Source organism: Electrona antarctica (genome assembly GCF_951216825.1).
Source record: "Electrona antarctica genome assembly, chromosome: 16".
Lineage (NCBI taxonomy): Eukaryota > Metazoa > Chordata > Actinopteri > Myctophiformes > Myctophidae > Electrona > Electrona antarctica.
In genome coordinates this window covers 11068748-11093300 of record NC_136797.1, presented here as the reverse complement: position 1 = coordinate 11093300, position 24553 = coordinate 11068748, and the positions used below count along the sequence as shown (strand labels likewise).

The 24553-nt window shown below is 42.8% G+C and overlaps 1 protein-coding gene across 1 annotated transcript in view; it reads left to right on the top strand.

Annotated features, from left to right (window-relative positions):
* slc27a4 (solute carrier family 27 member 4) overlaps window positions 1-24553 on the top strand; it is a 35584-nt gene that overhangs the window by 5479 nt on the left and 5552 nt on the right. Inside the window, exons 3-11 of the mRNA XM_079525205.1 lie at window positions 1315-1531; window positions 5809-5992; window positions 9849-10007; window positions 14034-14195; window positions 17282-17391; window positions 18338-18547; window positions 19297-19423; window positions 20395-20532; window positions 21621-21785. Of these exons, the coding sequence (XP_079381331.1) occupies window positions 1315-1531; window positions 5809-5992; window positions 9849-10007; window positions 14034-14195; window positions 17282-17391; window positions 18338-18547; window positions 19297-19423; window positions 20395-20532; window positions 21621-21785 (1472 nt within the window). The remainder of the gene's footprint in view (window positions 1-1314; window positions 1532-5808; window positions 5993-9848; window positions 10008-14033; window positions 14196-17281; window positions 17392-18337; window positions 18548-19296; window positions 19424-20394; window positions 20533-21620; window positions 21786-24553) is intronic.

The following is a 24553-nucleotide window of genomic DNA, read 5'->3' as shown; positions in this document are numbered from 1 at the left end:
ACCGTGCGATGACTGACCGTTAACATCAAGGGTGTTTTAATAATGCAAATCCCAGAGTTCAATTCCAGTTAGCAAACCACTAATAAGCTAGTATCAGTAGCTCATCATTCGTTCTCACCACTGCTAGAATATGTTAATAATGCGATTTAAATAGATAATAATAATTTTGTGACCTAATGACTATCAATGGCCTTGAAAGATGCTTTTATTTTGTTTTTTTCTATTAAAAAAACCCATTTTTAAATAGTTAAAACAGCCAATCCACAAGCTCACAACGTGTCGAAGCAGATCGGCTAGTTGAACAATTTTAAAATGTTTTTCAAAATAGTATAAAAAAGTTTAGTCATGAGGGGTAAGTCATGTGTGTGTATACATGACATCATCTCATGATATCCTTGGATAACCTTACTTGAGTACTTACCCATGAGTACTTGTTATAGAAGTTGTAGTTATTTGTCATTTAATTTAGTTCAATTTCCATTCATGTCACTTAAATGAGTAGACGGACCAGTAGTTCCGAGGAAGTTATGCAGATTGTATGTTCATTCATTTAACCCCTTTTAGACCTGAGAACGATTCTACAAATGCCTTCTAAATCATAACAGTTTTCTGGAAAAAAAACTTTCTCAAACTATTTCATGTCAAGGACCCCCAGAATTATATGTAATTGGCCGCCGACACCCATCTGAAAATATGTTGTTCCAGGGACCCCCCCTAAACCACTAAGTTGGACTCCTAATGTGCCCATAGTGTCATAATAAATAATTTCCATACATATTCTGAAGGAAACCTGGTAGATTGACATTCAGTAAGAGGGTGTTTATGATCAAAATAAGAACATTAGTGTTTAAACAGAAAATCAAAAAATTTGTCACATACACATTTTCCCGTGTATACGGACATGTTCGCCTCGGAAACCCAGACGTTTTTATTTCCAGGGAGAAACAAATAACTCTGGGACCGAGACCACCGAGAACACAATTCGGCATAGAGTAGCGCAAACGTCCATCACTCTCTGAAGATTTCTGATCGTCTGCACCTTTGTTAAATTGACGCACACACGTACTCGCATACATACACACACACTCCTCTCTGTCGCTCTAATTAATTAGTCTCATGTCGCGCAGCTGCGTCTAGATTCTCCCGGCGGATCCTGCCGGGAGCTGCCTATGCCATAGAAAGCATAGGTGGACCCCAGGCTACGGACCTGTTGACGACCCCAGGCTACGGACATGTTGACGACCCCTGGACATTGCCAAAATCACTCCTTACTTGTGCGTTTCTCATTAGCTTTCTTTCCTTTCCTTCCACTAGTGCGGCAGGAGTACTGTTGCAGGTGAAGATGAATGTCCGGCGCCACCTCAAGGAGAAAAACACCATCCCCAAGATCTTCGCCGAGACCGTGCGTCGCTACGGGGACAAAACCGCCCTGATCTTCGAGGGCACTGGAGAGACGGAGAAGTGGACCTTCAACCAGTTGGACCAATACTCAAACAGAGTGGCTAACATGCTGCTGCAAAGAGGGTTTCAGGTACAACATTTGATTTATAAAAGCAAATTTGTGTTTTGGCAAGAATTGTTGTAATCACACTGTTGTACACCTAGCCCTTCACTACATCCCACCCCAAAAAGGGATTGTCCAATGCCAATCCAAATAGTTTAGCAATGGTTGCTATGCAGGTCAAGCTTTCTTCGCTGCTAACGTGCCTATTGGACAAGGACGGGTTGGGGAGGGACTTAGTGAAGGGCTAATTTACAGTCACTTTGAATCAGAATCATCCTTATTGTCACATCACAGGGGGGGGGGGTTGTTAGGAGGTCAAGGCAAGAAAGAAAAACTTGGTCGTTCCTCGCACAAACAGCACACTGGTAGAGCCTCTCTTATCTTATTTACACTTAGGAATTTACCAGTAAATGTCCATAACAATTGCAGTGCCCTGATGCTATCATTATTGAAAATACAATATTTCCGGATATTATTTGAAGATTAGTGCATTTAAAGTGGTCAAACTAGCCAATATGTTCAGAAACATCTTCGGTGAAATCTTAATAGTCTTGGACGCAACGGTTAAAGCCTCAGTCTGTTATTTCTTCGCCTCGTTGGCTGTACTGTAAAAGCAAAGTAAGCAAAGTTCTTTGTTTACCCAGGGTAAGTGGACTAAGCTCGAGATGCTTGTTTACAGCCACGCCCTGCTCATAGAACATTTCATGGTTGGGGTTCAATGCCTTGCTCAAGGGCACTTCAGTGGTGGTAATTTTAACGTGCCGGTCCGGGGATTCGAACTGGCGACCTTCCGGTATCAAGACCGCTCCGCAAACCGTTCGGCCACCGCTGCCCTACTGTGTGTAGAACGGCAGGAAGGAACAAAGAAAGAAGACTCGCTAAGATGGTACATTAGCAGATCCACTAAACATTCGTAGCAACTAAGCTACATTTATGACAAATACAAGTGCAGACGAACACAGTAAGTAAAGACAGAAGTGGACCGGGTGGAGAGGCAGTGTTGTTTTTGGCAGCAAATTTCGATTTTAGTTTTAGTCATATAGTCTCTTGAATGGTTTTCATTTAGTTTTAGTCACATTTTAGTCGACTAAATCTATAGTTGATTTAGTCGAACAAAATGTATTTTGGCGGGCCTTGATTCTGTCGTAATGACTGATTTTTTTTTCACTTGCTGAAAATAGCTGATCTACAAGCTCACAACGTGTCACGTGACCTTGTAGATCGGCTATTTTCAGCATGCAACTAATTGTTAAATGTCTTATACTGGATCTCTTGTCCACTATTCCCTTCCTAACATTTTAGTCTAGTTGTTATTTGTTGACGAAATTGTCAGTATATTTAGTCTTAGACTTTAGACATCATAGCTTAGTTTTTATTTAGTTTCCATGTAGTTTTCGTCAGTGGAAAAGGGTAGTCGACGGACGTTTTTCGTCTTAGTTTTAGTCGACGAAATCAACACGGTACACTGGTAGAGGCATGGTAGTATGCAGGATTAGGGCGTAGGCCGGTGATGAACTGAAGTCAGAAGAAGAGGTGAGCTTTTGGGCACTGGCTCTGCAGTCCTGACTGATGGGCGAGTTCACTTCACAGCTTGGGAGCAGGAGGGAAAAGAATTTAGGTTGCCTGGAGTGTTGACAAGGTTGTGGCAGTTGCTGACCATTTGGCAGCCCTACCCTACGCATGAAGCAAAGCAAAAGCAAAGTTACTATATTTACCCAGGGTAACTGGACTAAGCATCAGATACTTGTTTACAGCCAGGCCCTGCTCATAGAACATTTCATGGTAGTGGTTCAATGCCTTGCTCAAGGGCACTTCATGATACGTTTAGTGTTATGGAATTATGTGATACTTGACCTGTATGTGCCCGTCGGCCACCGGCCTACTTGAGAGCGATGCAACTTGGGAACTTAATAATACAACTTGTCATAGCACCCGTTTTCACTATCTGTCTGCCTGTGTGTGAAGAGTGCAAGTGGTTAAGTAATCAATTTGCAGGTTTGGGGTTGCCATGGCAATCAATTGGCTGGGGCAGAGGCTGGAAATTGTACAGGTGAGGGGGATTTGGGCTGATTAGGCCCACTGGTAGAGCCTGACCAGTGCCTTTTGTGGTGGTTCTGGAGAACCGTGGGTCCGACCGACTCGATACCGGGCACTGCACTCCTGCGGGGGTGTGGAACGCGTGTGTCGAATGTGAAGTCGGTGGGGCAAACGGTTCTCTAGTTACGTGCATGCACACACACACACACACACACGCACGCAGTGACGTGGCACATTTATAGTAGGATAAATACTTCCTTTGTTTATTCAAGTTGTCAATAACGGGGTCACTTTGAAATGTACTAGCCATGGCTATATCTGTACGAGATATTGTTCCATGGTGCAATAACAAGGTCGGGATGAATTAATAGACGGCAGGTGACACTGGGCTCTCGGAGATGTCCATGTGAAGAAAGCATGACCAAATTGACACATAGATTATTCTAGGCAATGATATCTGATTGGAAGACGTACAGGGCATTGTTACTGGGAGGAAAGGTGGGGGGAACTTTCACCTACAAGCGTCTGTCACACTTGAATCAAATCAGCTGACATTGCCAACTGTCCTTGAGTCTCGCCTCTTGCACCGCTCCGTAAATAAACTATGATTCATCCACAAGGTCTGCCAGGCAGTGCCTGTGATATATTTTGAAGTGTGAAGTCTTTTCCTCAAAAGATCATCAACATAAGCTGCTATCATCACTTTTAATATAGAGCCTTAAAGGATGAGGAATCAATCACGATCTGCAGTTTTATGAAAAATAGCTTGAAGATATTATCGGCTCCCATTGGAGATTTGCCAGAGACAGTTAGTCAAGAAAGACTGACAGTGACTAATCTTAACTTAACCCATTTAGACCTGAGAACGATTCTACAAATGTCTTCTAAATCCTGACAGTTTGACATGACATGACATGTTTCTATGTCAGTGGTTCTCATACTATTTCATGTCAAGGACCCCTAGAATCATATGTATTTGGCCGCCGACCCCCATCTCAAAATATGTTGTCCCAGGGACCCCCCCAGAAGCAAAGATTTGAGTTAAAAACGTTCGCTCTGAAAGAATATATATTCAAAGATTTGCGCCACATTTAAAAAAATAGCAGACCTACAAGCTCATAGCGCGGCACTCGGTGCCGCGCTATGAGCTTGTAGATCAAGGTCTAAACCTTGTAATCGCCCCTGACCAATCAAAGGACATAAATCGTGGCTCAATATCCCTTATACCTGAACAGTGATGTAAACAGGTTTTCAATGTAATGAGTCCCGGGATGCAGGGATGGTCTTTTAGATGAGTCCCAGGGACATTTTATGAGTCCCACTTCAGCGACGTTAGGAGTCATATTTTGCCATTTTTACAAATTGCAGCATGGGTGGTTATATTCATGTAGAAAACAGAATAATAAATGATTATTATTATAACTAAAGCTAGCAAAATAAACTAGAATAAAAAAAACAGTACAGTAGTGCATCCCGTGGATGCAGAGGTTGTTGTTTTATTGCGTCACTTAACTATAGACGCCTTATCAGACGACGTCACACTGATAAGCAACAGCATGTGCGCGCATAAAGGCAGCAGAAGAACCCTTCCTCTCATAAGATGCAATGGAAAAGTTCTAACTGCATTCACGTGTAAAAAATGCCCCATCAAACTTTCAGATGCTGTTTTTCTCCCAGTGTGGAGGAAGAATGATTAGGATTTTTATTGTGATCTCTCGCCCTTGAAATATATAGTCCTTGGTTTCTGTTGTGTTTGAACAATTATAGCAATTCAAAACCACACCTCCAGTCGCTGTCATAAGAACGGGAGGTGTGCTCATGAACACGGCAGCAGAGCCTATTTGTGCACGGCTGCACGCGCACCTGCAGTCCATCAAGTTTAATTTATGCTTCGTCCCACGATGGTGTCGCGCACGCAGACCTCTACGCTCACAACAGTCGCATCTGCGATGCGATGTGAGCTTGTATATCAGCTGTTCTCTCTGCGCAATACTGTTGGGCTTTGAAGTAATGTCTCCTAGGGTGCACCTCTCTAGCCAACTCACAAGAGGAGGTTGAATGGACTGAAACCAGCGCTCCCCAAAACAACAGGTTTGGAGATCTGTTGGGAATTGATTACATGAAACAGTCACCCGTGCGCCCAGTCCCAATGTTTGTAAACAAATAATTGGTCTATAAACTGCGTTTTGGGATGCAGAATGCACCCTATTTTAATCTCTACCTGAACAAGACTCTTGACTGCAACAACTGCTTCTCTTCTTCTATAGGACGGAGATGTGGTGGCCCTGTTCATGGAGAACAGGAACCAGTACGTGGGCCTGTGGCTGGGCATGGCCAAGATCGGAGTGGAGGCGGCCCTCATCAACTTCAACCTGAGAATGGAGGCGTTAGTCCACTGTGTCAACATCTCCAACGCCAAGGCCGTGGTGTTTGGATCAGAGCTCACTGAGGGTAAGGAAGGGAGAGGGTTCTTTTACGCGGGTTTCGGCGTCAAGCCTTCGTCAGCGTTGTCTTGAGTGTGTGTCCAGGGCCGTCTCCAGCAGTGTTGTTTTTGTCGACTAAAACTACGAAGAAAAATGTTCGTCGACTACCTTTTTTCACTGACGAAAACTAAATGGAAACTAAATGAAAACTAAGCTATGACTACTAAAACTAAGACTAAATGTATTGACAAATTCGTCAACAAATATAAACTAGACTAAAATGCTAGGAAGGGGACTAGTGGACAAGAGATCCAGTATAAGTAATTTTACACTTGGTTGCATGCTGAAAATAGCAGATCTACAAGCTTACAACGCGTCGCGACCAATGTTAGCCAATTAGGATGGAATATGAATTATCGGACAGATGCGTCTTGAGCACATGATTACAACGATTTGTGGACAGAATCTGGAGGAGTAATATAAAAATAGATGTTACAAAAGTCGGCCTCTTGGTGGCGCTATAAAAGGCAGACGTGAAATATGCAGTTTTTCCTTGGCCTCTAGGGAGTGTGCATGCAACGTTTCACGCAGATCGGTAGCAGAATGAGAAAATCTGCCTCTATAGGTAAAAATGAGAATCTGCCTCATGGTGGCGCTATAACTGGCCGTTCTGGAGAATTTGGGGCAGAGGTTTGTCGTAAATCATACAAATCCGCTTTATGTAGGCTAATTGCACTTAGTAGTGGTAGGCACTATTATTTAGACTTCGCCACCACAACAACAATATAATTATTGCAATTTGTACTGTACATTTGTGTTTTTAAAGTTCAGATCAATTAATTTAATATGAATGACCTCCAGTTACCCCAATGGAAACAAGCCATAGGCTTTCTTGGGTTATAAATCCTCTTAGCAGAGCTTGTATTGAACTGTACGTTCCTGTGCAAACTGTTCATGAAGTAATCAATCATTCAAAGCATGCAGATATACCGGTATTCACCTAAAGGATGGGCTCTCAACAGTCGCACGATTAATGTAGAGCCAATTTTAAAGCAGTTGAGTTGCATTGTAAGTTGTGCATATTGTAGCCTCCGCAACCTAGCCTATTATAGGAATGTCGGAGTTATTGGAAATTAGTGTTTGCTAGCCTTAGATATATTGATGCTGTCGGGACAGTCATGTGACCAGTGGCGTGCACAGACATTTAGAGGGGCAGGTGCTCAAGTTAAAAAAGGGCACCTTGTGCAGCGCGTGGAACCGGCCGGTTGCCTTAATCCATTTTGGGCGGGAACCCCTTTTGGTGTTAGCATTATGTTATGCTTTAGCTATTGAAAAATAGCAGATCTACAAGCTCATAGCGCGCCACCGAGTGGCGCGCTACGAGCTTGTAGGTCTACTATTTTTTTTCAAAAGGGCACATTGCCAAAAGGGCAGGGGGTGCTCTAGCACCCCCTAGTGTCTATCTGTGCACGCCACTGCATGTGACCTTGTCACACACCTTAGCTTTTTGCTGAATTGATGCCACTGTTTATGTTTATAGCATGGGCCTTAGTTTGGACCACCTTGAATGTTTATAGCATGGGCCTTAGTTTGGAACACCCTGAATGTTTATAGCATGGGCCTTAGTTTGGACCACCCTGAATGTTTATAGCATGGGCCTTAGTTTGGACCACCTTGAATGTTTATAGCATGGGCCTTAGTTTGGACCACCTTGAATGTTTATAGCATGGGCCTTAGTTTGGACCACCTTGAATGTTTATAGCATGGGCCTTAGTTTGGAACACCTTGAATGTTTATAGCATGGGCCTTAGTTTGGACCACCTTGAATGTTTATAGCATGGGCCTTAGTTTGGAACACCTTGAATGTTTATAGCATGGGCCTTAGTTTGGACCACCTTGAATGTTTATAGCATGGGCCTTAGTTTGGACCACCTTGAATGTTTGGGTGAAATTATAGCGTATCTCCTTCTCCAGACAAAACGACACCACTTGGATATACTTCTGTATGGAATCCTCATTCATTTGGTGGTAGTTTGGTTCCAGATGTATTGGTCTTATTGTACATAAGACCTTCAGACAATGCAGCAGCAAAGTAATAATAAAACCGTAAAAATATTTTCAAAAAAAGAGCGTGCGTGCGTGCGTGCGTGCATGCACATGCGTGCGTGCGTGCGTGCGTGTGCATGCGAGCGGAAATAGTACACAAAATGTGTGGAAATGTGTGTTTTAGATTTGGGCCCTGACTCAATCTCAACCATGACTCAACAACTGTAAAGAAATATATATTTTTTTCTCCTTTATCTTAGGATTGATGTCACAGGCTTTGTACAGCATCCTTTGTCATGTGGTTTATGTCTTTAAGTAATTGGAAACCTATAGCTTCCTTGCTACTGAGGAAGCCAATGCCAGTCAGCAGCCTTAGCACTGAGCCAGCATAGTGAAAGGCTTTTACATTAACACTTTGACGCCATACCCCGCGGAACCCGCCTTTTAATCAAATATCCAACGCTGCCGACATTGTTTTATTACCTTTGGAGCATACGCTGAAGTATTTGCAGCTTTCAACCACGAAAATCCGGTAAAAAATGGTCGTTTGTCTTGTTATGATCAGATGCACCAGCGGCCATGACAATGCGAAACGAAACCAAAGTGCAGAGCAAGTTGTAGTCCAAACAAACCCCCCGTCCACTTGCATTGGGCTCAATTTCCCAGAAGCCCTAGCAGCCCAGATGATGACGGCCTCGTCATCAGGTCCCGGATAAATGCTCTGTTTATTTTTAATTATTTGAAAACAGAGAATTAAACGCATTAAACAAATAGCGGGAATAGCGTATTATGCAGCGGCGGAACACTGGATCAAACAATTAGCGGCACTAGAACTGTAAGCAAAACGGTGTATTTCTCCCCACCCGCCCTACCCTTCTCTTGTCTTGTGAAGCAAGGACCTACCTAGGCCATCTAGCCTGCCAAATAACCCAATTTAAAGCAATATGAATTTGTGCAGTTTTCATATAATTCAGCACTCTGTGTTTCACGTTTCAATCAATTTGTCAATTTTGTCCAATGTGTGGCCCTTCATGTTTTCGTTTCATGTTGATCGTTTTGGTCTCATTTTCATCCTCCTCTCTTCGTGCACACTGAGCCTAGTAATCTGTCCTTGTTTCTTTCATTCCTACCCTCTGTCGTGCTTCACCTCTCTCTCTCTCTCTCTCTCTCTCCCCGGGCACCTCCTCATGAGATATTGGTCTCACCTTCTCTGTCCGCCTGTCCGTCTGTCTGTCTGTCATCATTCCCTTTAGTGGTTATGGAATGTGCCCTCTGGATATCCGATCTCCGATTATTTGCAAAGTCATATCTGCCGATATCGATCCTGACCGATTCCGATATTATACAGAAGACCACAATGGAAACAAGCCTAGGGCCCCTAGCCTAGGGGCTTGGCCCAAAGCCTGTTAATAAAGTATTCAATCAATCAATAAATAGCCTATACTCTTTTCCAAGTGTCTGTTTTCACAACTGAATGAGATGAGTACACAAATAAAAAGTTTATTTTTTACTTAAGATTAATCATATTTGATTTGGCTTTTCGTCTAGACTAGAGGTACTAGACACACTTGATTTATATTGAACTCATTGATGAATTTTCTGGTGAAAACGGATGAAATAATCTGGATTATTTCGAGACCTTTCCGATACCGATATGGCATTTTATTCCGATTTATGCTACCGACTATATCGTGCCTCACTACTATTGTTGCAGAATGTTCGTTCTATATTACGACACACCCAGAATATGGGGTACTACTAGGGTTCATGTGGTTTCAAAGTGGAATAATGCAACAGATATATATTTAATATGTTCTATGTGTCTTCCCCTCTTGCAGCGCTTTGTGAGATCCATGGTTCCATTGCGAATGACGTTCAGCTGTTCTGCTCTGGGGATTGGGATGCCAAACAGGTTCCACAGGGAACCGAGTGCCTAGAACCCCTGGTGGACGCCAGCCCTACCCATCTGCCGAGCCGGCCGGACCGCTGCTTCACAGGTGAGGGCTCACTGTCTGTCAAAACGCTCAACAACCAACCAACCAACCAGGGAGCTGGTCTTTCCAACATAAGCAGTCTTAAAGGCTCCTGTGCTTATGCTTATTCTTTCAGAGCGAACGTTTTTAACTCAAATCTTTGCTTCTGAGGGGTTCCTGGAACAACATATTTTCAGATGGGGGTCGGTGGCCAATTACATATAATTTTTGGGGGCCTTGACATGAAATATTGAGCACCACTGATACAGAAACACAGGTATTTCAGAAAACTGTCAGGATTTAGAAGACATAAAATGTCGACGTCTGGCCTAAATGGGTTAAGAGAGACAACCAGGGGGGGGGGGGGGGGCTGTAACACCAGGGTAGGGGGGCACTCGGCTCGCTAAGGCGAGCATCACAAAATAGAGAGAGAGCACCTGTCTGATTCAATTCAGTGTGTGTGGTAAGAGGTGCTCCGAGTCCAAAATGAGTCACGTTTTCACATTTGACGCGCACACTCGCTGAATATGCAGCTAGACCGGTTAGGTGTCTCCAGCCTCTCAATGATTTGTGAAAAATCACACCCCGTGTGTAAAGTGAGGGGCACTCTTATATCATCGTGCATCATCATACATCATCTCATTCCGGCCAATCACAATTTGCGTCCTCGGTCACGCAATGTTGGTGTTTACACAAACACACAAAAAGTGTCCATTCATTGTCAATGGGATTTAATGTTTGTGTTGGGACAACATTTGGGTTACACTGTCACACACCAAAAGCTGGACATACGAGGCCCTCAAAAAAGTCCATAGACTTGGCTGGCAAACGATTCTCGTCATATAAGTGCTCTAAAAACAAACATTAAAAATCCCATAGACTTGGCTGACCTAATCTTCAAAAGCAATGCATTGGAGGGGCTAGCGCCCCTTTAACCCATTTTGGGCAGGAACCCCTTTTGGTGTTTTAAACATTGTTGTAAACAATGTTATAATTTAGCTATTGAAAAATAGCAGATCTACAAGCTCATAGCGCGCCACCGAGTGGCGCGCTACGAGCTTGTAGGTCTGCTATTTTTTGAAAAATCGTGAAAATATTTATTTCAGAAAACTGGAGGATTTAGAAGATTTTTTTTAAATTTCGAGGTCAGGCCTAAATTTGTTAAAAAAAGATGAACTCCTATATACAGCTTTTGTCCCCACACGTCCCATATTTGCCATTGACAATGAAAGGAGAAATTAGGTCATATCCGAGTAATATAGTAAGAGAGTGGCGACACTAGCGTTGACTCCCATTGTAACAATGAATGCGGAAGTGCTCATTCTATCTCAATGGGATATAGTTCCAGCCATAGGAGCAATGTTTGGAACTATAGCCCATAAGCCCCCGCTTTGTGGCGAGATCAAAGCGTTTCGCTATACTCTCCTACTCTACACTCTGGGTCATAATATGTCCCTCAAATATGATTGATGAATACATTTGTGGCAACACAAACATTAACCCATTTTGACCCGAGATCAGATTCTAAAAATGTCTTCTACATCCTGACAGTTTTCTGAAAAAGCTATGTTTCTATGTCAGTGGTTCTTCGATTTTTCAAAAATAGCAGACCTACAAGCTCGTAGCGCGCCACTCGGTGGCGCGCTATGAGCTTGTAGATCTGCTATTTTTCAATAGCTAAAGCATAACATAATGCTAACACCAAAAGGGGTTCCCGCCCAGAATGGGTTAAAGGCCATTGACAATGAAGGGAAAATGTTCGTCATATGTCGACGAGCAAATCGGCGAACCAGTCACATAAATTCAGTTGTCATCTTACATGAATTAGGTGAAAATATGAGATTTTTTGAGGGGCGCTAGCCCGTCCTATACACAGCTTTTCGTCCCGTCACGTCTCACAATTGTTGCCATTGACAATGAAAGGAGAAATTACGTCATATGTGCTTGAAATATAACACAAACATTAAATGCCTGGAATTATATAAGGGGTGGAAAATGGAAAATTGGTTGGGAAAAAATCACGGCACTCTAATCTTTAATTATTTCACTGCAATCTTCTGAAACACTGTTTCAGAAGCTACATTGGCCATGTTGCATTTGCTGATGAAATACGACTGACTTTGGACAGAAAGACAGTGCCAGAAATGCCAACTATTATTTTGTAATACAAATTACCACAGATGTGTGCTTTGCAGAATACAGTAGTTTCCAATAGTACTATTTTTAGACCTTAGTTTGCACAACTTGCAATAGGCCTATCTCACAGCCCTCTTTCCACGCCCCCCTTCCGGGAGATAGTGGTGTCATTTAACATTAGCATTTACACGTTTTTTTTCTCTGGAGAATCTAAGTACATTTCCTAATGTAAAAATGTGACAGACCAATATTATTATGAAGCAAACAAGATGGTAAATCAGCTCGAACAGATAGAACAAACCTTACCTTGAGAAAACAAAAGTTGTAGACTTCTTAAATTACCTCTGTTAACATGTAGTGTCTATGGAGTGACGTCACGCTATCACCACTAACTCGGAAAGGGGGCGTATTAAGGGGGCGGGGAAATTCTGTGAGATAGGCCTATTGCAATTCATCCACCAGATGTTGCATTCTAAATGCAGAACCCTTTGTCAAAAAATCCAGCCATAAGAAATGAACCGAAGTTGGTTAGATTTCAGATGTTTATTGAAGGGATAGCCCTTTGAGAATGATGCAGCATCTCATTTTCAAGGGGGGGGGGGGGGGGGGACGACGACCCATAAAACAAGAACAGAATACATAGAAACATACAGTACACAGATAATATACAGATTGATACATACATTCACACACAATCCAATCCACTTTATATATATATATATAGCACATTTCACAACTCAAGGTTTACAAAGTGCTGTACAGAAAGTTAAAAAGCTAAATACACTATGAAGCTAAAACAAAAGACACCAACAAAACCACACAGTAGAAAAAGGACACATAACAACAAAGCCACAGAAAAACACAGAACTCTCAAACAGAATTAAAAGCCAAGGTGTACAGGTGGGGGTCTTAAGGCGAGAAAACAGAACAACAGAAAATGTTCTATCCAAAACGGCCCTGACACATTGCATACAGAGAGAGAGAGAGAGAGAGAGAGAGAGATCAGCCGAAGGCTGAAATGGAACAAATTACTCTTCAATCCATGCTTCCTGGTATAATAATAATGATGCTGTTCTTATGATTCATCCAGCATGCTAGCTCATAACAATTCGAATGACATGCATAGTAGGGGCTTGTTTCCATGGTGATGTGTGTATGTGACAGACAGACAGACAGACCACTATCGGGTTCATCTTTGACACAGATTATAGTGTGATAGGTTGCACAATTCAGGGCTGAAGTTGAGAGACATTACATTAGTGTCCTTACACAAGATAAATTCACTGTGCAGATATCCTGACCCATGAACCATTTACACAACCTAATCTTTTTATTACAAAAAGATAAATGTGTCGTAAACACTATTACGATGTCATTGCATTTGGGCCGAGCCTTTATTGGCACTCCTTGCACTTTGTGGGTGGATGAGTGTTTGTGTTGGGGGATGGTTGGGTGCCACGGTTAATCCATTATTAGCCCATTTAGACCTGAAGACAATTCTACAAATGTCTTCTAAATCCTGACAGTTTTATGAAAAAGCTATGTTTCTATGTCTGCGGTTCTCAAACTATTTCATGTCAAGGACCCCCAGAATTATATGTAATTGGCCACCGACCCCCATCTAAAAATACGTTGTTCCAGGGACCTCCAAGAAGATGTAGATCGGCTATTTTCAGCAAGTGTAAAAACAGTCATTACGACGGCATCAAGGCCCGCCAAAACACATTTTAGTCGATTTAGTTGACTTAAACTAGACTAACACTAAAACATTCCGGTTGACTAAAATGTGACTAAAACTAAATAAACTATTCAAGAGACTAATGACTGAAACTAAAATAGAAATTCTCTACCAAAAACAACACCGGTAATATCTACTACTGATGCGTGTTTGACTGTTTTGTGTGTGTGTTGCAGATCGCCTGTTCTACATCTACACGTCAGGGACCACGGGGATGCCTAAGGCTGCTATCGTAGTGCACAGCAGGTACTACCGCATGGCAGCCTTGGTCTACTACGGCTTCGGTATGAAGCCCGAAGACGTGATGTACGACTGCCTTCCGCTCTACCACTCTGCAGGTCTGTCTGTCTGTCTGTCTGTCTGTCTGTCTGTCTGTCTGTCTCTTAAGTATAAATTCTATGTTTGGTTCATTTCGAAAAACAGATGTGTCACAGTTTGGCACATTTTCAATCTTGCTCTGCAGTGCTGAGAGTGCTCTCTCTCTCTCTCTCTCTCTCTCTCTCTCTCTGATACTACTAAATTCTGGTTGAGTTTTGATGACTCGTTGCTCATCTCAGCCTAGCCTCAGAGGACCACAGCCTCAGCAAACATGAATATGATTGGACTAAATAACAGAGTTACAAGTTTCAAATCAAGTCTTACGAGCTTGGAAGCACGTCATACACTGCCTGGATGAGGAATTTAATGCAGTGAGGCTCAGCTTTCCAAAGCTCTGCCCAGGTCACTTTCCTCTCAACCGCGTTCTCCCATCTCGTCTAAATATATTGACAATTTCGTCAACAAAATGTTAGGGAGGGACTAGTGGACAAGAGATCGAGTACAAGTAATTTTACACTTGGTTGCTTGCTGAAAATAGCCGATCTACAAGCTCACAACGTGTTGCAGCGCAACGCGTTGTGAGCTTGTAGATCAGCTATCTTCAGCAAGTGTAAAATCAGTTATTACGACGGCATCAAGGCCCGCCAAAATACATTTTAGTCGACTAAATCAACTGTAGATTTAGTTGACTAAAATCCTATGATATTTAGTCGTCTAAAACTAGACTAACACAAAAACATTCCAGGTGACTAAAATGTGACTAAAACTAAATGTAAACTATTCAAAAGACTATGACTAAAACTAAAATGTGCTGCCAAAAACAACACTGATACCTACAGTATAAACGAGAGAGAGAGAGAGGTAGAGAGAGAATAAGCAGGTCAAAAGCAAGCCGGTCGTGAACCGGATCACATTTCTACTGTGCTGGCACAGCACAGCAACTTTGTTTGCATTTTTCGAACATCTGTGTCCTTCTGTGTCCTATCCTCTCGTATGGCTTCAGTGGCGTAACTACCGTGACGCAGACAGCGCGACTGCGTGGGGGCCCAGAGGCAAGGGGGGCACACGGCCGCCCACCCGTGCCGTCTGTAAAATGAAATTATAATACAGAGATGCAATGACAGTTGAGTTGAACAAAGTTTGGCGGAGCCTGGTGGTGGCTGCTGCTATAGCACACACAGCCACACCATACCATATGCATAGGCATTAGGCAACATGTGCCCCGCCTCCCTCCCAACAGCTCTCCTCTAGAGTGTAGCCTGTCAGTAGTGTCTGTGGCGCGCCGCGAGTGTGCATGCAGTGGGCTTTCCCAGTCTCGAGTCCCGACAGCCAGGTACGTGCACAAATCACAACTACAACTGTACAGTGCCCCGCTGTTTATAAACCAACACGCAGTTTGGGCTCGTTTCTACAGGCTGCTGCTGCTCTGTTCACAATTGCGACAGGTACCGTCCGTCACAACTGTTGTCCAGTGCCCCGCTGCGCTGTTTATAAGCAAAAAAACTGTCAGTCTGTATGGGATTTTTCGATCGGGGGGGGGGGGGGGGGGGGGGCTGTCGGGGGCACTCGCTGATCAGGGCCCAGTGACGTCTAGTTACGCCCCTGTATGGCTTTGTTGCCCTATTCTCCATATGCAGACCGCGATGCAGATGCAGACCATCTTACCATATAAGTTAATGGCAAGGTGCTACCTATGTGCAACTTCCAATGGCAGCCCATTCATCCAAACAGAAAAGTCCTATCTGATTGTACACAACGTCAAACTCACCAACAAACATTGCAGCTGTAAGGAAAGCTTGAATTATTCTCTTTCTAGCCTGTTGGTTCTAGTGTTTGTTTCATAAAAATCCACTGTAGACACGAGCTACTTTGTGTCCTTGCAGGTGATTCTTTTTCTAAGTGCTGGAGTTTGGAAGTGCTCGTTAGATATCACTCAACGTCAACTGCCCTGCGTACCACCTGTTTTGAATTAGCACATAATGCAGGAGGCAGCAGGACATTGCTTTACTGAAAACGAGTGCTTCCAAACTCTGATGGAAACATGGCCATGGCCGGTCTGCAAAAGGTCAATAGAGTGTGAAAGTCCCGCACGCTCCCGAGGAACCAGAAGTGAATTCCCTGTTCATTTTCCTCATAGACTTTTTAAAAAGTATTTATATAAAGACGTTTACACCGCAGACAAAGCCAACTCGAGTTGTGACGACAAATGACAGTAAACGCAATGTTTTGGGCCAATCAAATAATTTGTTTTGTTTTGTTCTTCTTACAAATTATTTGATCAGCGAAAAACATTGTGTTTATTGTCATGATGTGTCACAGCTCGAGTTGGCTTTGTCCTACTATGACTAAAACTACAAATCTAAATGTGCTGCCAAAAACAACACTGGTCTTATACAACGTGGTGAATACTGTGATCTGAAGCCCATTGTTTCTCCATGTTTTCCAGGTAACATCGTAGGAATGGGCCAGTGTCTAATCCATTGTTTCTCCATGTTTTCCAGGTAACATCGTAGGAATGGGCCAGTGTCTAATCCATTGTTTCTCCATGTTTTCCAGGTAACATCGTAGGAATGGGCCAGTGTCTAATCCATTGTTTCTCCATGTTTTCTAGGTAACATCGTAGGAATGGGCCAGTGTCTAATCCATTGTTTCTCCATGTTTTCTAGGTAACATCGTAGGAATGGGCCAGTGTCTAATCCATTGTTTCTCCATGTTTTCCAGGTAACATCGTAGGAATGGGCCAGTGTCTAATCCATTGTTTCTCCATGTTTTCCAGGTAACATCGTAGGAATGGGCCAGTGTCTAATCCATTGTTTCTCCATGTTTTCCAGGTAACATCGTAGGAATGGGCCAGTGTCTAATCCATTGTTTCTCCATGTTTTCCAGGTAACATCGTAGGAATGGGCCAGTGTCTAATCCATTGTTTCTCCATGTTTTCCAGGTAACATCGTAGGAATGGGCCAGTGTCTAATCCATTGTTTCTCCATGTTTTCCAGGTAACATCGTAGGAATGGGCCAGTGTCTAATCCATTGTTTCTCCATGTTTTCCAGGTAACATCGTAGGAATGGGCCAGTGTCTAATCCATTGTTTCTCCATGTTTTCCAGGTAACATCGTAGGAATGGGCCAGTGTCTACTCCACGGCATGAGCGTCGTCATCAGAAAGAAATTCTCCGCCTCCCGCTTCTGGGACGACTGTGTCAAGCATAACTGCACGGTGAGCAGTGTTGATTTCGTCGACTAAAACTAAAACAGTGGTACCATTTTGCCAGACAGTAGTAGTAGAGTGAACACTGCATTGCCAGACAGTAGTAGTAGAGTGAACACTGCAGTGTTGTTTTCGTCGACTAAAACTATGACGAGACACCTTTTTTCACTGACGAAAACTAAATGGAAACTAAATGAAAACTTAAGCTATGGTGACTAAAACTAAGACTATATATATTGGCAATTTCGTCAACAAATAAAAACTAGACTAAAATGTTAGGAAGGGACTAGTGGACAATAGATCCAGTGTAAGTCCTTTTACACTTGGTTGCATGCTGAAAATAGCTGATCTACAAGCTCTTGTGAGCTTGTAGATGTTGGCTATTGTCGGTCATTAGTTACTTTAAGATGAAAGTGTATTTGAAGTGATCAAAACTAGCAATAGAATACAAGTTTAGAAGCATCTTCCACTCTTCTAGAAGCATGAATGGTCTCAGAAATGTAATGATGTCTTCAGCTGGTCTCTCTCAAGCCGGAAGCAGCGGGACAAAAATCTGATATCTCCCTAATCATTTCGAGTTGTAGTCTTGTTAGTTTGAGTTTACATTTGCGCTGTGGCACAGCTTCAATATGTCATAAGTCTCGCGTTGATCCCGCCTCTAGCGGCCCCATACAGACGCATATCGCTCCGGCCAGAATTGGTCCGGAGTACATCGTCTCTGCCCGAGAGATACCAGACTCACCCTTCTGGCAGATTGCAAATGTTGTCCAGCAGGGGGAGTGGTTTCACCCTTCTGCACCATACTCCTTGCTGTTCACACATGCTTTTGTCAGGAACGGAAGGGGGCTTACAGAGTAAAAGCGGCCATATCTGCTATGTATGTTGTTCATATATATGTTCGTAGATGGCAGAAAAATAATTGCTAGTCATTTCCACATGGCCCTCTCTCTACTAGATCATCCAGTACATCGGCGAGCTGTGCCGCTACCTGTTGAACCAGCCCGTCCGCGACACGGAACGGCAGCACCGCGTGCGCATGGCGCTGGGCAACGGCCTGCGGCTGTCCATCTGGGAGGAGTTCAGAAACCGCTTCAACGTCCGGAAGATCGCAGAGTTCTACGGAGCCACCGAGTGCAACTGCAGCCTGGGCAACTTTGACAACAAGGTGGGACTGAGTGACTTAGCAGTGGTGGAAAAAGTACTCAATTGTTTTACTTAAGTAAAAGTACCAATACTGCAATTTAGAACTAATTCGTTACAAGTAAAAGTACGGAATTTAAAATGTACTTGAGTAAAAGTACTAAAACTACTCGTTTTGCAAAATGTCCCATTTCACAGGTTCAAAATGTGTACAAAATCTATTGAATATAGCAGATCTACAAACTCTTGTAGATCTGCTATTTTCAAATGGCCGAAATGTATAGGGTTGAAGTGGTTAATGTATGTTTTCTACATGCTTAGTGCTTAGTTATAAGTGTGGACCGGACTACAAACGTGGTTGAATACATAACATGACTACAAACGTGGTTGAATACATAACATGACTACAAACGTGGTTGAATACATAACATGACTACAAACGTGGTTGAATACATAACATGACTACAAACGTGGTTGAATACATAACATGACTACAAACGTGGTTGAATACATAACATGACTACAAACGTGGTTGAATACATAACATGACTACAAACGTGGTTGAATACATAACATGACTACAAACGTGTTTGAACGCACTTCTATGATGTCACTGAGCATCATGAAGGTACTGAAAGACCCGCCCACCTCAGACATCAGCAACATTATGAAAATTGCAAAAATATAATGTTCCGGGTGAAAATCACCCATGTTTAGTGTTCTAGGGTTAACGTTTGTTCTGCGTTTGTTTGTTTTTCTTTTTTTCCGGGCTAGACTGGAGCTTGTGGTTTCAACAGCCGGATCCTTCCTAACCTCTACCCCATCAGACTGGTGAGAGTGGACGAGGAGACCATGGAGCTGATCAGGGATCCCGATGGAGTCTGTATCCCTTGTAACCCTGGTAGGCCCAGCCATGTGTACTCTGTATGTCTCTGCTATCGGGAAGAAACATGAACATGAAGTCACGAAACCCCATGGTCTTTTGAAAATAGCAGATCTACAAGCTGACAATGCGTCGCATCGTCAGCTTGTAAATCGGATATAGTGGAGTAGAAGTAAAAGAATTGGAAATGGGGAAATACTCAAGTAAAGCACAAAGATTCTATAATCGCCTTCTAAATCCTGACCTAAGTTTTCTGAAAAACTTCAAATATTTATATAGCAGCATCAATTTTGAATACTGTAAGTACTGTACAGAACCCCAAAAGAGGTTCCCGCCCAGTTACCGGTAAGTACAGTACTTAAGTAAATGCACTTATTTACTTAAGGCAGGGGTTCTCAACCCGTGGGGGGTCGCCAAATTATTTTGGGGGGTCCCCAAATTGATGCCAGCTTTTCATTGGTTCGATATTTTCGAAACGACACACAGACGTAAAGGGTGCAGTGACTTGGCCAATCACTGCCGACCCGCCAACTGGAGAGTGTAGTGGTTGAGGGTTGAAACACTCTTAAGAAAGTTGGAGACCAACCTGATGACCTCTCTTCCAGGCCAAGGCTTCATCCATTTAACCTGACTCCACCAGATGGGGCAGCAGAGAGTACACTAGGTTCCCCCCTCCTACTCCCATCTGGGAACTCTCAGGCAGACTTGATGCCCGGCCACAAAACGGCCTGGCCAATCAGCAGCAGCTAGAGGCGGGATAGCTGCTACTCTCTGCTGCCCCATCTGGCGGAGTCAGGTTATCATCCATTAGGAATGGATTACATTCGCATCTTCGATGTATTTACAAACTGAAAACATATTAGACGCTTAGATGTATCTCTATACACCCCTATCTTTATCTGTCCTGCGTGTCACGCTGCAGTGCTGCTGCAGCTACACAGTACGACAACTGAAATGTCCACTTTCTGTCTTTTCTTGTCTTTCTCTAGGTGAGCCTGGCCAGTTAGTGGGCCGGATTGTTCAGAATGACCCCCTGCGGAGGTTCGATGGGTACGTCAACCAATCGGCGACCAGCAAGAAGATTTCCGAGAGTGTCTTCAAGAAGGGAGACACTGCCTATCTCTCAGGTAAAGCATGGTCCCCACACAACAGTAGTGTTGTTTTTGGCAGCAAATTTAGATTTTTGTTTTAGTCAGTCTCTTGAATAGTTTTTATTTAGTTTTAGTCACATTTTAGTCACCTGGAATGTCTTAGTGTTAGTCTAGTTTTAGTCGACTAAATACCATACGATTTTAGTCGACTAAATCTACAGTTGATTTAGTCGAACAAAATGTATTTTGGCGGTCCTTGATGCCGTCGTAATGACTGTTTCTTTTTCACTTGCTGAAAATAGCAGGTCTACAAGCCCACAACGCGTCGCAGCGCGATGCGTTGTGAGCTTGTAGATCTGCTATTTTCAGTATGCAACCAAATGTAAAATTACTTTTACTGGATCTCCCTAACATTTTAGTCTAGTTTTTATTTGTTGACAAAATTGTCAATGTATTTAGTCTTAGTTTTAGTCATCACAGCTTAGTTTTAATTTAGTTTCGTTTTCGTAAGTGGAAAAAGGTAGTCGACGAACATTTTTCGTCTTAGTTTTAGTCGACGAAATCAACACTGGTACAGTATATAGCACCTTTATTCAAGGCACTTTACATAGATTGTGCATCACATTCACCCTTTCTCACACACACACACACACACACACACACACACACACACACACACACATTCATTCACCGATGGCAGCGGAAACCATGCAAGGCACCAACCAGCACATCATCAGGAGCAATTAGTGGGTTCAGTCAGTGTCTTGCTCAAGGACACTTCGACACTAACTCTGGGCGAGCCCACAGGGTTCAATGGCAACCTTGCGGTTACCATCCAGCCACTCTACCCCTGAGCCACCGCCGCCCACCTCCGCTGCAAAAGATGAACGATCGCTTATAGAAAAAATGCTGGTCTCTCTCTGCCCCCTCTGTGTCTCTAGGCGACGTGCTCATCATGGATGAGTTAATGCTGGTCTCTCTCTGCCCCCTCTGTGTCTCTAGGCGACGTGCTCATCATGGATGAGTTAATGCTGGTCTCTCTCTGCCCCCTCTGTGTCTCTAGGCGACGTGCTCATCATGGATGAGTTAATGCTGGTCTCTCTCTGCCCCCTCTGTGTCTCTAGGCGACGTGCTCATCATGGATGAGTGTGGATACATGTACTTCAAGGACCGTACGGGAGACACCTTCCGCTGGAAGGGAGAGAATGTCTCCACGACCGAGGTGGAGGGCACTCTGAGCAGGCTGCTAGACATGAAGGATGTGGTCGTGTACGGGGTGGAAGTACCAGGTAAAACGGCACATATATGCAGTATATATATATATATATAACCCATTCAGGACGGGAACCCCTTTTGGATGTTTTAACCCATTTAGACCTGACATCGAAATAAAAAAAAATGTCTTCTAAATTATCACAGTTTTCTGAAATACCTATGTTTCTATATCAGTGGTGCTCAATATTTCATGTCAATGACCCCCAGACTTATATGTATTTGGCCTCCAACCCCCATCTGAAAATATGTTGTTCCAGGGACCCTCCCAGGAGCAAAGATTTGAGTTGAAAACGTTCACTCTGAAAGAATATATAAGATTTGCGCCACATTTTCACGATTTCTCAAAAATAAAACCCTCAAAATAAATGATGATAATAAAACATCAAAATGGGTTAACCCTTTTGAAGCAAATTAGGTATTGGAAATAAATATAGTTATTTGTCAGTTTTTTTGTAATGCATTTGGTCCATTCCCAGTATGTAATGGGTGAATTATCCCTTCGCTAAGCAATCTGCGATGGCAAGCTGTTGTCCTCACCCACTAAAAATGCATGTTAAATGGGGGGATTTCTCTGTATAAATAATCGATAATTTCAGTACTAAGAGCTTCAGAATGTCTTATGAATCTAGTCAACCAGGCCTGCAGCAGTAGGCTATGCACTGGACAAATGTGACTGTTTCTGACCGAGGCTAAGTCATTGTTTTTTTTGTCGTGCGAAAGCAGGGAATCATAGCTTCAAAATGACATATTGGTTGTTCAGTTTGACCCACCGGTTTTGGAGATATGGCTTATAGAGTAATGTCTTGCAGAGAAACAGCGAGTTGAGAAAACAGTCTTGAAAGGTTCACTTCTGTGGTCTCTAACATTACACCTGTACACATGTTTAAGCATGTATTTCATATTTACATGTCGATTTCAGCTCTGGCATTTATTTCAGACATGCTCTAGTATGTGAAGAGTTTGCCTGTGCTATTAACTCATTTTGGATAAAACAAAAACAACTGTTTTTCTCCTCTCCTGAACAGTTAGTATTGCCGCCATGACTGTCTCTGCATCAAAAAGAGAAGGAGAAGTCTGCACACAGTCTTTGCTCACAGTCTTTGCACAGTCTTTGCCTAACCCTAACCCTAACAGTGTTTATTTTGTTAAAACACCATTTAACCTGCATATACTGCCTCCTGCTGGACGCAGAGCCAACCGCAGACCAGTGTTGGGAAAGTTCATTTATTTTATGAGCTAGTTCAGTTCACAGTTCAGAAATTTAAAAAGGAACTAGTTCAGTTCATAATTCAACATTTTGAACTAAAGTTCATGGTTCCAAAAAATGAACTATTTTAGTTATTTTTCGTTCATTTCTTCTTCTTTTTTTCAAAAGTATTGCCACAGCCCATAGCCATATAGAACCGCAGACTTTATTGAATAAAAAACCCTTTGGGGATGAATAAAGTGACAACTTTTACAATATCTCCATTACCATTATCCAAATTAATTCCTCACAACGCAACGCATGTTAGAGGGAGGTAAGACTATGGTGATTAGAATTATTAAATGTTAGAGGGAGGTAAGACTATGGTGATTAGTATTATTAAATGTTAGAGGGAGGTAAGACTATGGTGATTAGTATTATTAAATGTTAGAGGGAGGTAAGACTATGGTGATTAGTATTATTAAATGTTAGAGGGAGGTAAGACTATGGTGATTAGTATTATTACCAGGAGATCAAAGTCACCTTACGTTGCTTTACCTCGAACCAACCCCCTCAGCTTGCTCCTCGTTCCTTCCCAAGGGTAGTACGCCCAACATTTGTTTGATTAATCCGTCAACTGGACTCTCACCCTTTACGTGTTCTCTGGGATATCGACCTCCCCTCCTTTCGGGGCGAGGAGGAGAAGCAGATTGCCGTCCCCAGTGTTCACGCCCACATCGAACGTTGCCAGAGGATCTGGCGCAAGACACTCATTATTACTCGGTATCATTGCCTATCATCACCTGGGTGGGTCAGTCGTGTAACTTTCCCGATGTTAACCCATTTTGAGATCAGATTCTAAAAATGTCTTCTACATCCTGACAGTTTTCTGAAAAAAATATGTTTCTATGTCAGTCGTTCTTCGATTTATCAAAAATAGCAGACCTACAAGCTCGTAGCGCGGCTCTCGGTGCCGCGCTATGAGCTTGTAGATCTGCTATTTTTCAATAGCTAAAGCATAACATAATGCTAACACCAAAAAGGGTTCCCGCCCAAAATGGGTTAAGGTGTGTTGTGTCTGTGTTCAACAGTGTTGTTTTTTGGCAGCACATTTTGATTCTCGTCTCTTGAATGGTTTTCATTTAGTTTTAGTCACATTTTAGTCATCTGGAATGTTTTAGTGTTGGTCTAGTTTTAGTCGAATATCATAAGATTTTAGTCGACTAAATCTACAGTTGATTTTGTCGACTAAAATGTGTTTTGGCGGGCCTTGATTCCGTCTTAATGACTGATTTTACACGTGCTAAAAATAGCCGATCTACAAGCACACAACGTTGTGAGCGTTTTCAGCATGAAACCAAGGGTAAAATAACTTGTCTTTTATTTATACTGGATCTCTTGTCCATAGACTCTTCCTAGCATTTTAGTCTAGTTTTAGTCATCATACCTTAGTTTTCATGTAGTTTCCATTTAGTTTTCGCCAGTGAAAAAAGTTAGTCGACGAACATTTTTCATCTTAGTTTTAGTCGACGAAAACAACACTGGTATTCAACAACACAGCTATGCAAAATAACACTAGGGTGAACAGATCCCAAC